The 15,303-nt window shown below is 35.8% G+C and overlaps 1 protein-coding gene across 50 annotated transcripts in view; it reads left to right on the top strand.

Annotated features, from left to right (window-relative positions):
• CDC42BPA (CDC42 binding protein kinase alpha) overlaps positions 1-15,303 on the top strand; it is a 320,030-nt gene that overhangs the window by 253,444 nt on the left and 51,283 nt on the right. For 9 of the 50 annotated variants that reach the window (XR_011996311.1, XM_072732749.1, XM_072732763.1 and 6 more), the window contains one exon: positions 14,052-14,156. The exons of 8 other annotated variants lie outside the window; for them this stretch is intronic. Coding sequence is in view for 37 of the 42 variants with exons in the window: in XM_072732749.1 (XP_072588850.1) it covers positions 14,052-14,156 (105 nt within the window). In the remaining 5 variants the exon portion in view is untranslated. Of the gene's footprint in view, positions 1-90; positions 139-6,719; positions 6,759-14,051; positions 14,157-15,303 lie in introns of all 50 variants that reach the window. 33 more of the 50 variants (XR_011996312.1, XR_011996309.1, XM_072732783.1 and 30 more) reach the window with 8 other exon arrangements.

Below are 15,303 nucleotides of genomic sequence, written 5' to 3'. Positions count from 1 at the left end.
TGTTTTTACAAAATTTTTGATTTATTATTTGTTCTTATTAAATTGCTTCATCCATATTTTCTATTTTTTATTGCTGTATTCGTTAAATAGGATTCCTTTTCTTCTTCCTCATCTTCACTGATTGATTTTTTGGATGACGTAAGTCTTTGATTTTCAAACCAATGCGCCCTTCAGTAAAAGACATCAGTGGATTGAATTGAAGAATTTTGCCTAGTAATGCAGTCAGTTTTAGAACTATCACACCTGGTAATTTATTTGAGACAAAATTTGCTTCTTACCTGAAATATAATGAAGAGTTTATTAAACATCAGAAAATGAAATGTACTTTAAAAAATGCTTTGGCCATCAGAGAATCTGTATTTCCTTTCATTGCAACAATTCTGAAGACTGGAATGCTTACTTGATTATTGTCACTATATATATATATACATATATATATATATATACGTATATGTATATATATATATAAATGCTCATTTTTATTTTTCATGGTGATTTCTATTTCACATTCCTGTTTCTGGCACTTTGCTATTTAATTTATCTGTTAGTCAGGAGTAAACTTTTGGTGGTAAAATTTTTAAAATGACATGTTTTATTAAATCTTTCAGTTGCTTTTACTGTAACATGATTGAGTACAAATCCATTTTTAATGCTGAGAGAATTTCTCTTCTAATGTGGAAAGTGATTTTTGTTAACATTTGTGCTACATGCACTATAAATTGACTGCACTACCATTTTCTCTTCTAAGTTAATTCTATCAATTTGATAATTGAGAAATCCCTAATGTATATTGTTTATTCTCTTTACTGAAATACCAGATGTATGCATTTTCTCTGTTCCATATTAAGTGGCACAAAAATCCTTGTCATGTCGAACACTTAATCTCTCTAGAAACCGGAAAATAAAATGAATTCAAATGCAAATGTTCTACATAGCAACAGTTTTTAAACCAGAGAAATTTTTATATGTCTTATTTTTTGTGTTGTGTTAAATATAGTTCTTATATTTGGAAAAATATTTCGCATAATTTTCCACTAAAGAAAGCTCTTGATCTAGATTTTTAAAAACTTTTAAGTGGTTTTTTTCTGTCTTTGAAATACTATACCCAAGTGTACTACTTTCCATTCTGAATGGAAACTATTTCATTATTCTTGAGACAGTTCTAGTTAATTCTACAGTGCAATAAAAAGAGAACTTTCTTGAGGTACAAAAATATTTCATGTTATGATCCACTGTATGTTTCACTGTACTAAATATTCAATATAGCACATCCATAGAAACACTATTCACATGAGAGGGAATGGGAAGAAAATTTGATTAAAATATTTTATTGTTCCTTTCCCTAGAAAACCATTTCCATTTTTTTTCCTAACAAACTCCTCTCTACATCCCCTTTCTTCCCACAAAAAAGTTCTGAATGTAAAACCTAGAAGTCATGTGTATTTTGACAGGTTTGTTCTGCTCAGCACGTTTGCAAGAATACATGCTGTCCCATGCCTGCCTTGTCTCTGCTCTCCCCACTGCCACCCAGCTGTAGCATAGAAGCTTCCAGAGTCCTCTGGGAGAACCCCTTCTTATCCTTCATCCACTAGCACTCAGCCTATAGGACTGAATTTTAAACCAGCATGAAGGAACTCCTCTCATAAAGTGAAAAGGTGTTGGGTTCACACAGGGTGAAGCTTTACGCATCAGGCTCCAGCTCCTAAAAAGCCTAAAATGTTTTCCCCTCATTTGCTTCCTGAATTCTCTTCTTACTGGTTAAGCACATAAGGGGACTTGAATTCTGCCTTTCCTACTTTCTGGATGTATGACCGGGAGCAAGTCATTCAGCCTTTCCTGTTAGGTAAACCCCAGCTTGCTTCTCAGAAGAATTGGGGTAATAGTAGGGGTCCTGACTAAGCAGTGATTTGAGAATTTAAAGGAACAAGATGTGGAAAGTCCTCAGGAACACTAGTGACTGTGTCCTTACTTGGAATGGGGCCATTCACCCCTCCTTCCTGTGTTCCCTTTTGCTCCCTTCCTTGTCTAAGAATCCAGTGTGGCTTCCTTGGCCTTCTGCTCCCTTTCCGTCCCCAAACCCCCGCACTAGTCTGAGTCACTGCACCCTGCACCCCGAATTGTTCAGCCACACGACCACCATATTTGATTTTCACATGTCAAGGAGAAGGCTAGCAGTGAGCTCCCATTTAAAAAATATATATATATTGTATTCTTAACTTCGTATTTTATGGTGTTAACCTCTGTTTATCGTTGATGACTATCACCACTCTTCCCAGAGTTACCATTCATTTCATCCTCAAGGCCAGAGTAGAATGATGATGTTTTGAAAAAATAATATTTGATCCTTGGCGTGCTTATGTTCCGCATCTGGTTTACTTGGTATGGAGCTAAACTTCTGTTTAGGAGTAGGATAGGATAGGATAAATCTTGATTGTTCTTTGTACCAAAACTAGTGAAGTGTTGTGCATGACCGCCCCCTGTAGTAAGTGGACTCTGACCCTTTAACTAGCTCATACAACACATCCTCTGGTCATTCTTTGCTCATTTCTATCTTGTAGAAATAGAAGAGAAGTAGATTACATTGAAGACCTAGAATTTGAATTGCATCTGGAAATGAGGGGTTCTCTGGTATCCATATCATTGATCTTCCCTGTCTGCTCCCCATGGCCTAGTGACCTCATAGGAACATACCACCAGTACCTCCTCTCCTCCAAAATTACCCCTTATTTTTTCCCTTAGCGCTCCCTTAATCGGCCTTTAACACAGTAATTCTTTTCACATAACATAGTGCACAGAATCACTCTCATGCCACAGCTTTTCCTCAGTGTGCTTTGCCTGTTAGCTCAAAATTCAAGTGAATGCCAGAATTTCTGGCAATATGGGAACACACTTGGAGCTGAGCTTTCCTTTTAAGTTGCATAGTTTAGACAGCTCTTTCTCTGAGTCGAGTGTCTAATAAGAGCAGTCTTGACAGGAGAGCAGTGTGTATGACACAGGTCCCATCCTTCCCCCGACTCAGGTGAAGCAGAAGATATTCCCAAACCCTGCTTCTGTAATTCAGGGCAGCTCAGGTGGTTGGGCTTTTCTGCATGTAGAGTCATAGACTTCTGAAAGAGAAAAGAACTGGAGAAAATATTCAGTCCAGTGGTTGTGACCGTTGCTGATCACAGCATTCTCCCACTAAGAAACTGGATCGTTTGCTCCCCCACTAGTAAAGTTGTATGACTCTCAGTCTTTGGAGGAAGAGGGAAGTGGTGGCAACAGGATTATGGATGACACTGTTTATGGTAGATAAAAGGGGGTTTTAGCTCATGGTAAAAGAAACTGACGTTACTCTGAACACTTTGTCTCTTGGATCAGGCATTCCCATGTGCGGTGAGACACCAGTGACAGAGTAGAATAGATTCCAGGGTCCTTCTGCTACGGAAATCATTTCCTCTTGACCTTGTCTTTTCTCTCAGCCTCACACACCCTAGACTGCCTGGGGGTGGCTCCGTGTCAGGCCCAACACCAAAGAGAGTGAGGGGCAGGTGGAGCTCACCAGCTCAGTCTCTCTCCCGTCTGTTCCCTGCATTCCAGTGGCAAGTCCAGGCACAATTAGACCAAGCTTACAAACTTCCCATCCTGTTCAGTTCATTTTCTTCTTTTTAGTTGAACCCCCAAAATACTTGGTTTGACTGTATTAAAGGTCCTACTAATTATTGTTGTATAAATGAACTACTTGTTCTTTATATTTGGTACACATATTGTCATTTATTAAATCTGTGCCAGGTAAGTTTTGAATTTTATTTAAATGACAGTTCTATACACTGTTCATTTAGGCCAAATTCACAAAAAATGTAAATTGCCCTCTTACCTGGCAAATGAGTGTACCAACTTGCTTTTGGAGGCTGTCTTCCTAATCTAGCATACTAAGGAAATAGTAAACCCAGGAATTAAAGGTGTGAATGAAAAGGTCAGACATCAAGGAATAGGCTTAGTCCCAGTAGTCCAACTGTCTGGTCCTCCTAATACTGCTTTCTTGTATCCTGGCATATTACAAGCAGCAAATAGTCTGAGAGTATTGGCAAGCTGATTTCTGTGCCTCATTTTGGCCTCCTAATAAAATCTTGTTAAGATGTCCTAAAATATTTAATTTCAGTCCTGGCTCCTAGGTTCCTTCATTCATCTCTTGGCTTTTAGCATTCTCTCTCCTTCTGGCTTCTTTCATATTCTGTCCTAACCCATCACAGAAATCTGAGGCTTGGAAGCCTTGTGTAGCTATATCTGGGGAGGTCTGACCATATGTAAAAATCAAAGGAAGACAGAATTTTAAAACATGGATTAAAAAGATCTTTTAATCCTATGACCCAAACCAGGCCTAAATCCTTCTGAGAAATTATGGCATTCCTGATATTTCCTCATTCAATGCTTTTTAAAAAAATCTTCCATCCACATATTAAATACAACCCAACTTGAAACTCTCACATTTTAGAAGGTTGTTGTATCCTTCTCTAATTTAGGCAGTATTATATATTATTTTATATATATGTTTTGTATGGTATATTGTACATTATATCCTAATATATTTAGGCAATCTAGAGGGAAAAAACCATGACTACCTAGTCTTTTACTCTTCAGTATCTTATTTAAAAAGACCTTTTTAACTGAATCTTAAAATCTGTTTTCCAAATTATGTGTCTGTAAGATAAATTACTTCTTTTGGTTTCTGCCTTGCTTCCATAATCAGTCTGAAATTTATGGTGGCAATTTATACACCATATATAAAATGCATAGTTTTAAATGGTCTGTGAAAACAGCATACTGCTTCCCAGTGTATGCTGTGAGACCAGTTTCACACCGTGGTTGTAGGTGAGTGTGTATAAGAGAAAGTGTGTGCAATGTGTGTTCTCCAATTATATTATCGGGAAATAGTCTAATTTCCCCTTCTCTATTGAAAATATAAAAATAGCTATTTGATTTCTAGGTAGACGCTCTAGGAAGAACATTGTCACTATGGTAACTTAATACCATTATTAGCTTTATATTGTGCCAGTTTAGACACTGTGTTGTCTTTCATATGGAGAGATGGTTTTGAGAGACATGTCAACATGTTTTTAGGATAGTGGTAATATATTTACTTCGAGCTAGTCATGCTTTTTTTCATGATTTCAGTACACTCCCAAATCTGTTCTAGAAGTGTAGGGATACCCAGTAAGTAAAAGCTTCTCTGTGTTAAACATTTTAGCACTTTCTACACATGCAGTACCATACTTTGCACAATGGTAGCTGCTAAGATAAATCAGAAGAAGTAGAATCTAGTAGATTCTAGATCCTTAAGGATCTGAGTCTGATGGAAAAACCATACATGTAAATAAATAATTATAACACAATTGGGAGAAGCACGCTAATAAAAGGTATGGCCTGTGTATCATGGGAGTATAAAGCAGAGCTATCTGACTGAACGAGACGCCTGCAGGAAGCCTTTCTGAAAGAGCCAGTGTCTGAGCGGGGTCTTTACACATGGACGGGTGTAGTCCACAGAGCAAGAGCAGCTGTGAAAGACGAGTGTGCACTAGGCGGGCTGGGAAGGATAGTTCTGCATACGCAATGAGGATGACCAAAGAAACAAAAGCCTGCTGAGGAATCTGCAGGCCTTCTAATCCTGATTTGCCATGAACACTTTGGCAATTTGTGGTCAGGTCATGCTCCCTCCGCCTAGAAAGAAATAAAATTCCCTATTGTACAAGTAACACTGAACATCTGGAAGGATGTTTGTCATGCTTCAAGTTTTCTCTGAAATTTTGGCTCCTGTAGACTCAGTTGATAAAATCCATCCTCTAGTCCCCCTACAAATCTTGTACATGCCACCACCACCCCCAGCTACCTGGAAAACTCTGCAGCTCACCTCTGTCCCAGCATTCATCACACTTGATGGCATGGTGTCTTCCCCACCAGTCTGTGAATAGTATGCCTTCTGTGTCTTCTAAAAACCTGACGTAGTGCAAACCCTCAGTAAACAAATGTTAGGTTCAGTTGCGTATAGGGAATTGCCCAACGCAGATACAGTTTATTTGTGTAAAACTCTGCTGTTCATACATCACCAAGTTCCAGAGACTTGGAAGATTTTTCAGTACAATGAATTATGAACTGCTTGTTGTTACTGCTGTTTTACCCTAATTACTTAATCTTTAACGTCAGAAAGGTGAAGGTCCCTCTTGACTTAAGCCTGATGTCTAATCAGGTTGAACAGTATTGGTGAAGTGACTTCTTGATTTAATTCATTATCAGTAATTCTGAAGGCCTAATTAAACTTTTATACTTTAAAAGAAGCATCTTGGAAAAGAGTAAGACCTTGGTAGGTAAAAGACTAAAGTATTTTATTAAATGCTACCCGGCACTAAATCAGAATTATTTGAATCCTTTCTTTTTTCATGTTTCCAGCCGCTACTGCCAACCTTTACAGAGAAGAAATTATCCATCACTTGATGGAGTGTTATTCTGTGGGTCACTGTTTGTGCAGGGTCTAGTGAAAGCTTGTCATCATAGGCCAAGTCTGAGCAACTGTTTCTTTACTGTCCTACCCTCCAGTTTTTCCTGAAAATACATGTACTTTCAACGTATCGCAAAATATGTCTTTATGTGTATGTTGATATACTTTGTCTGTTAATACAGCGGTAGCCATCGAGAGTCATGTGTGAGTATTTGTAACGTGTAGTATTCTCCTTTCTTTGTTGAAGCGCTCTCCGTCCTGTACTCCAGCTAGCAAAGGCAGACGTGTAAGAGACTACTACACTGTGTGTCCCCACCCCATGCCCTCCACCCTGTCTCTTACCCTTCTTGCCTGTGGTTGCAGAACACGCTAACGTCTCCGTGATGTACTATTACCTTTACTGCATGCTGTGTGCTGCTGCTCCTGCTATTGCTACTCTGCCTTTCTGCATTTTTTTTCTTTTTCTTTTTCTTTTTCTTTTCTTTCTTTCTTTCTTTTTTTTTTTCTTTTTGTGGCTTTGGCCGTAGAGCTTTAGGAATGTTCATATATTTCAGTAACCGAACTGCTAAAATGATAAGGTATCTTTTAAATTTTTATTAGGGGTAAAATGTGATCCTAACATATGCTTTGCAAATTGATCACATGCAGAGTTAATGACTTTCTAAATAAGAATATAGTATAAGCAAATATGTAGAGATTTCCTACAGATCTTAATTATTTTGGGAAAAAAAACGTGATGATTCATATTATTCAGGTTCAAAAGAATTTGGGACAAGTTATAGATTTTATTGACTATAATTTTATGTAAAATCTCTGCAGAAATCTTTGATAGATTACTTAATGTAGTTCAAAGGAATATCCCTAAGTTTATTTATAGATTTAAGGCAATAATATTAATAATAAATTGTTTATATTCTAAGATACCAAGATTTTTTAAATATCATGACATTCTTTCTGTATGAATTGATAACAAACTATAAGCATCATCCTGTGCTAAGGCTAGCTCAGTGTTTCTCAATATTAAATGGGCTAGCCACTGCCTCTATCCTGCAAGATTCTGTTATGCCCCAGAATGGGGAATGTGTTTGTAGAAAGATCTCAAATTTTCCTAAACCAACGTCCACCCCAACATCAATATATACAACATACACGCTCCCTAGTTGAGAAGCAGTGGGCTAGCTGGTTTTGTTTGCTCTGGTTTTCACACACCATGTTAAATAGTAGCATTAAAAGGAATACCTGTGGTAGATACAAGCTTTGAAACTTTCACCTGTCAGCTTCATAATCATTGGTATTGATCAACACCTTAAATCCAGAATTCTTGAGAATTCTGTAAACTCTGGTTTACAAAGAGCATGGGGAGTAGTAGGGTCACCCACTGCTTCCTGGTGCTCTTATCTTTCAGATGTCATGATGCATTGATGGCAAAATAAATATGATTAACCCTTACATAGCACATATTTCCAAACTACTGTTCAGTGGTGAATAAGCAGATCAGATACCAGTGGTGTGGCAGATGGAAACTATGACTTCAATTAATATCTCATTGATTGATAAAGTTTCTGGGAAGATTGCCATTCAACTGATTTTTTTTAATGATTTTGACATTTAGAGAGTTAAAACCTTTGGGTGCTTGGATTTATCAAATTAATCTGAGTATGTGTTAAGTATATCATATAACCTCTAGAAAGGAAGACCAAAATGTTATATGCCCAATTCTATTAGGTTCAAATCATCAGACTGAACTGACTGAATTTTTAACTAGTTTCTTTTTTAAAAATATTGTTATAATTCAGAGAGATTTTAGTTTTCTGGATACATATAGATTAGTTATATCTCACTTCCTTGCAGATTTCTAGGGGCTTTGGCCTCCTAGAGCCCTTCTGTGAATCTTAATATAAGGAGAAATTTTTGAAGGAAAGAGCTATTATAAGGTTCCTACTATTTAGTCTGTATCTTCATTCTGTAGGGTATGAATAAGCCATACTTAACTAGAGCCTATTGATGCATATATGGTTTTTTTTTTTAATACAGCTGTGATAGGCTTAATAATCTGCTTTCCAGGCTTTCTTCAATTTTTTCTTAGTTATATATCTGAAAAAGTTTAAAAACCACCTCTGAAAAGTGGTATCTCTGAAGGAGTTGAGTGAAGAATCACCAAGTATTCAGCAGATGCAGAGAAGCATCTCAGTGGCAATAGTGAGGTACCTCAGTGGTCCTGAGAGATGGCAGTGTGTTACAGTAGGACATAGATGGCTACCATTGCTAACAGTGGTCTAGAATCCAATAGTGACGTATGATTGTGTATTATACAGTGCTTTCAGATGAGCAATAGGTAATAGTTAAAATTCTTTAAGTGACTCTTATATATCATATAAATGAGGTATCACTATTTAGGGTTTGCTATATTTTTATTTCCAGTCTGCTATAAGGTTCCATTTACATACTTAATAAGTGGCATTATTCAATTAGGCATAGCACAAGTAAGGTTTGTTACTAATATTATTATTAATGCCTGAATATAAGTGGTTATGGAAGGGTCCACAGTGTTCTCATTAATAGTGAGACACATTGAATGTTTCATTTTAGATTATTCCTTTAGAGTGGAACAGAGATTATAAAGAGCTAACATGTAGCTTAACTTTTGTTTTCCGAGAACATTTGTAAATTCTACAGAATACTCAAATAGATCTTTTGAAAGTAAGGAGAATTTTCTTAAAGAGTAGCAAGTTACATTATTTGTAATTAGTAAGATTGTACTTACTAGTTGTAGTCTTCAGTGGTTTATTATTAGGATGATAAAAAGATTTGCTGTTTTCCAAATGATAAGGTATTTCCATAATACTGTTTTTTATCATAAGCGCAATTAACAAAAAATTTAAAAATTATATCAGTGAAAGTTTGAGGTTATAAAGTGTTTTTGAATACAAAAAATTGGATTACTTGCCACTTTGTATCCAAAATACTTCTGGCTAAAGTTAATTGATGATAATTATATTTTTTCTGTTTTATATTTACAAATACAACATGTTAGATGTAAGCTTTTTTTAAAAAATCTATAATCTAAAAAAAAATAAAAAATAAAAAATCTATAATCTGTATCAAATCTTGGTATCCTTTATTTTAAAACCAGGTTTCTTATGAGTGTTTTGCTTCTTGTATTTGTTCAAATCTCTGTTTTTGAAGTAGAAAAGGCCCATTGGTACACATTCAAGATGAGTTGTCTTAGTTGTTTTTATTATTTATTAGAACACCATACTGCATAATTTGAGAAGTTCACCTAAAAATCATACCTAATCCTAGGGGGAAAGAAAACTTTTCTATTTTACTGAAGTACCCTAAAACTACATTTTTGTAAATCACTTGATAGGGAAATCCTAATAGATTCAGGAAGCCTTATAGACTTTTTACATGACAGTGTTAGGCATTGTGGATGATACTGCTGATAACTCAGCTTATTTTTTTTCTTTTCTTTTTTTTTTTCCCAAACAGTAGAGCAGTAGGTAAAAAACCACATTGGAGGAAGTAGGTGTTTCTAATGCCTTGAAGTAGGCTTACTCAGGAAAAAAGAATTAACCAAAAAATAGAAAAAAATCACACCTACATAAAGATATTCCCCATCTTTCTCAGTAGAGTGCAGCTTAGAAATACTGAGGGGGGCACCTGACGGGATGAGCACTGGGTGTTATTCTGTATGTTGGCAAATTGAACACCAATAAAAAATAAATTTATTTAAAAAAAAGAAATATTGAGTGAATTGCTTATACTGTTCAGTTAAGATTTTTTTCCAAGATCTTCCTCCAAATACTATTAGAATGTCCTGTCCAGTTAGTATTACATATTGCTTTCCACTATTTTTTCCTTATCATTCTTTCTACAACCATAACGCAGTTACTGAATTGTGATATCTCTACTATTGATGTATATCATATTTATCAGCTTTTCCTGCATTACTAATTCAAGTCATTGCTTACATGTAATGCTATACAATTTTTCAAAACACAAAGAATTTCACTTTCATGATTTAAGTGTACTATTGTTGATTGTATTATAACCATGATAAAGGTTCAGAAGGTAAACATAATTGATGTGCTATTAATCAGTTGCTTTGCTGCCATGTTATATCTGCATCATTGCCAATTAATTATTAAATTAATTTTAGGCTGTCTGCAAAATCTGGCTTATAGTTATTGAGTATTCTGAAAGTTCAGTAAAACTAATTGCTTTTTAGTGGATAGAATAAGTTCTTAATTATAAATGTATCAGTAAGCATATAATTATAGATAAAATTAATCACATCTTAAAAAACCAGTCCTGTTGGTGATAATTAACACTTTGATATAGAAAATATGTAAGTGGTATTACATTTTTCTTATTCTTCCTGTTAAACCTCTTGAGATATTGTTTATACTGGCAGTAATCAATAAAGGAAATTAAATGTGTAAATCTCTTAATTTAACCGGTATTAGCTGCTAATAGCTTTTAGAAGATATGGGAAAAAAAATTTTTTAGTCTGATATTCAAAACATTATTGCCAAGAGTTTTATTCATCTTTTTTTTAATAAATTAATTTTTTATTGGTGTTCAATTTACCAACATACAGAATAACACCCAGTGCTCATCCCGTCAAGTGCCCCCCTCAGTGCCCATCACCCATTAATCCCCACCCCCCGCCCTCCTCCCCTTCCACCACCCCTAGTTCGTTTCCCAGAGTTAGGAGTCTTTATGTTCTGTCTCCCTTTCTGATATTTCATCTTTTTTTTTTTTTCTGATATTTCATCTTTACCAAACTTTGTTCCTTGTCTTTCTAAGAAACATACTTTTGAAAAATAAAGTGGTAATTTTTGAACTTCAGTTCTACATTAAGTGAAAAAAAATCCATAATTGGGTTTTTTTTTAAATCAGAGTATCATTGTAAATGGCATAGTTCAGCTTTTTAAATATACTCAATGTCATCTCAAAATATTACTTAAATATTTTTACTTATTTTTAATTAGTTTTAACAAAAACTACCTGATTTTGTTTAATCTCTGGAATTTGTTTTAAGAGCATATAGTTCCAAAAAGCTAGTATGCTAATTTTCCTTATTCTCTTTTATTAGGTTGATATTGGGTTAGTTTTTAAATCTAAATGTTTCCTCTTTTGAATAACCAGGTTTATTTACCTCATGCAACTAAGAAAATAATTTTAAAATCTATTTTCATTCCTGTTGTTTTCTTTTTTATTTATAAGTAAAAACTTGTTAGGAGGAAAAGATTTTTTATAAATGGCAATAATTCTAAAGAACGGCCAAGAGGTATGTATTTAAAGCCTTGAGAGTTCTTAAGAGTCATTAACTTCTGTAATCAAGGATTAAACTTTGATGGTATATTTTTCCCTTTGTTTAATATCACCCTGTCATCATGTCACATTTTCATGGGGTCATAAAACATGATGGTAAATGTTTTAAGGACCAACTATGGAGTGGGGATGGGAAGTGGGATTGGTTTTTAGGTGTGATGATTTTTGTGAGTAAACCTTTCACCAGGGCACATACTGACAAAATGTCTTAAGGCAGTGTGTTCTAATTTCAGCACAAGAAAGTGTAAGTAATAAAACTGCCTGCTCAGTTCTGGGCAGCACATATTCACAGGGCTCAAAGAGCAGACCTGCTTTAAATTGTCAGCCAGTACTACTGAAAGCAGAGAGCTCCTGCCTTTCTCATTTTTGAAGTGGTTTTAAAGTAATTGGACTCAGAGGTAGAAAAGCCACTATTAGCTATTCAGTCCCATTCATAGCATTATCCTGTGCACAGGAACGTCTGCTTTTATGTCTTTCACTCAAATTGTGGGCTAATATAATAAAGGCTTTGGAGTGACAGGTCAGAAATTTAAATTTTATTTAAAATGACCCATTTTTTGCACTTAGTAAATCCCCTACTTGGACACTTCTTAAATACTTTATGAGCTACTTAACTTGATTATTTGAGGTCATTTTAAATTCTTATTAATGTAAGATGCATCAGTACTGCTTTGCTTATCAATTCCATGTTAACTGAACCCCCTGCCCCATGGATTCTTATTCAGCTTGCAATTTCTGTAATCTCATGAAAACTAGAAGGAGGAGATGTTTAGGAAGTAGGATCTTTCTGGCCTTATTTCCAGCCCAGATTTATATTCCAGATTAATAATTAAAAGGAGTACCTTCTCCATGACTGTCCCTGAGTGAAATTGTGAATTGGGCAAAATATGTCTAAGAGTCTTATTTTCTTCTTTCTTTTTCTTCTATTCCTGGTGGAAGTTCAGTCAGGAAAAGAGACAGTGTAACTCATTCTGCATGACTGTTCAGTTGCTCTGAGTACCTTTATGGTGGAGATGCTTTTGTACCACAAAAAGAATACTGAACTTGAGGTCAACAAGTGAGATTCAGGCCTGGCTCTCCCACTTGAAAAATGTACTAGTTTTATGAAATTAGCCACATTGCACACTTCAGAGCAGATGTACAGCTGGTATGCCTCAGTTCCCCATTTTTAAAACATGGGAATACTTCCTTAGCTGATGGTACATAGCTGTGGCTGCAAGTTCCTTAGATGTACTCCCTAGGACGCCTCTTCTCCCCCACTTCTCCTGAGTGCAGGAACTCAAGATATAAAGCCTGGTTGGGAACCATGTGAGTTATCCCCACAAAAATCTTGCCCTGTGGTTTGCCAGAATATCTGCCTGCCTGCCTGTGCCCAGTAGAGGACTCCTGCAGTGTTAGCCAGCCCACTAGCCAGTCCCTAAAAGAATAACCATAATAATAATAATAAAGGAAAAGAGAAAATATTTTAAATACATGTTTAAAATCCTGAAGCTGATTGTTCTTTTTACTGAATTGTAACTTCTGGTCTTTCTGTACAGCACAGTTGAAACAAATTCCTCCAGCCTCTTTTCCAGCTTGCTTTCATTGCCTTTCATTTCAAAAATGCAGTCCTGGTAATTTTGAAAATTGCCAAGCTGAATATATCATCCATCAGTATGCTCCATAAGATCTTGAATGCTAAATTTTAACCCCAAGCATTTTGAGTTTCTAAAAACACTTGGTTAAAAGGCTGCAACTGAATTTAAGTGCTGGTATTTCTCCTGCTGCAGAATAAAAGGGCAGTGTTGTCCCCAATGACAAACACAAAGCTGATAAATTAGTTTCTTTTACAATCAAGTAATGCCTGGTAGACAACCCGATTTCCTTCTTATGAAGGACAAAATTATCTCTGATCTGCAGCACATACTCTGTTAAGTACTCTGCACTTAGTTCACATGTATTTCATTTGCAGAATACAAGTCAAGAACATATAGTAGAGACCAGTGCCCAAAGCAGGAGGCAGGCAGTGAAGATGGGAGCATTTTATTAACTGTTGCTATCTTTATCTTTGTTTACATTAGAACTAGAGGTTATGCTTTTGTGTAATGACAGATCTTGAAGGTGAATATTCAAACTGAGGTTCGTTTTCCTCTTCTCAAGAAATGTTATCATGATGATGCCTTACAGAAATTTGCTAAGAGCTGCACATTGTTTGAAAGTGATTTCTTGGGTTTTTGTTTTTCCTGACTTATCTTCCTAGACCGACCCCGTTGAGAGCACATATGTACGGAATCCGAACGTCAAGGTTAACGTCCAGTCAAGGTCCACATCTCCTTCTACATCTAGTGAAGCTGAGCCACTTAAGGTGCCTCAACTCGAGCAGTCATACTCCTCAACTTTTCACTTGTGTCAGAAAAGAGGGAATTGCAAAAAACAAGTGAAATCTGACTCTTCTTTTAATCTAATTTATTATGTAATAAGTCACAGTATGTTGGAGATCATTGCATTTCACTGATAATATAAATAGGACTGTAAAACAAAAATAGAAAATCACCCCTCAGATTCAACCTAAAATAAACAATATTTACTTAATTATAAAGGTAATCTTAACATTAAGTAGAGAACTGTGGATCAGAGGGCAGAGTTATCTACATTCTAGAATTGTCAGATACAAACCTGGTAGGCACATGGCAGTGTCAGGTGCCATTCTCCTATTTTAATTCATCTCAGAAGTCTAATAAGACATATGTAACTGTTACTTAGTACAGCTTAAAATTAAAATTGCCACTGCTGGTCACTGAATAGTTTATTCTAACTGTTCAGTCAGATGACATTCAACCATGAAATGTCTTGTAATAGTACAAAAAACCAGTGTTGTTTTGCACCTCACGTCAGTCAGTGGTTTCAAACAGCCAGTCAGCCTGTTTTCTCAACAGAGGTCATTTCCTCAATGAGTCAGAAGAATGTGTCATGCCTCCTGCCTCAAGATGCAATTTAGATTCTTCACTCAGCTTGCAGTTCTGACATAGCCCCTTTGTTTCCCATATTATCTCTAGAGCTGTGTCTAGCGTTCCAAGAGAAGCAGATAGTTCACTTTGGAAAGCTATCTGAAGTGAAGTGTGATTTGTAGTTAGATTCTGACTTGATTTTTTACAACCCTATGATAGACTACCTTAAGACAGGTTAAGCTGATGAGTCTCTGCTTTTTTTAAATCATTGTTTTAATATTTTGAATTTATACATTTTAAATGCTGAACTATTTCAAGCACACAGAGAATAATAAACACATGTAACCACCATCCACAGATTGAACAGATGTGAACATTTTGCCATTCTTTTCAGCTCTGTTTTCAAAGAAAAAATATTCCACACAATTGAAACACCCTTCCCTATACTATTCCCCTCTCTCCTTTCTCAGACATATCTAAAGACCTTAAAATTGGTGTGCATTCTCTTCCTTGGTTTTACATTTCACTTTATTTGCATCCATAAACGATATATGAGAACATTTG

This window comes from Vulpes vulpes, chromosome 13, assembly GCF_048418805.1.
Source record: "Vulpes vulpes isolate BD-2025 chromosome 13, VulVul3, whole genome shotgun sequence".
Classification (NCBI taxonomy): Eukaryota; Metazoa; Chordata; class Mammalia; order Carnivora; family Canidae; genus Vulpes; species Vulpes vulpes.
Note: the sequence above shows the minus strand (reverse complement) of the source record. Positions and strands in the feature narration are given on the sequence as shown.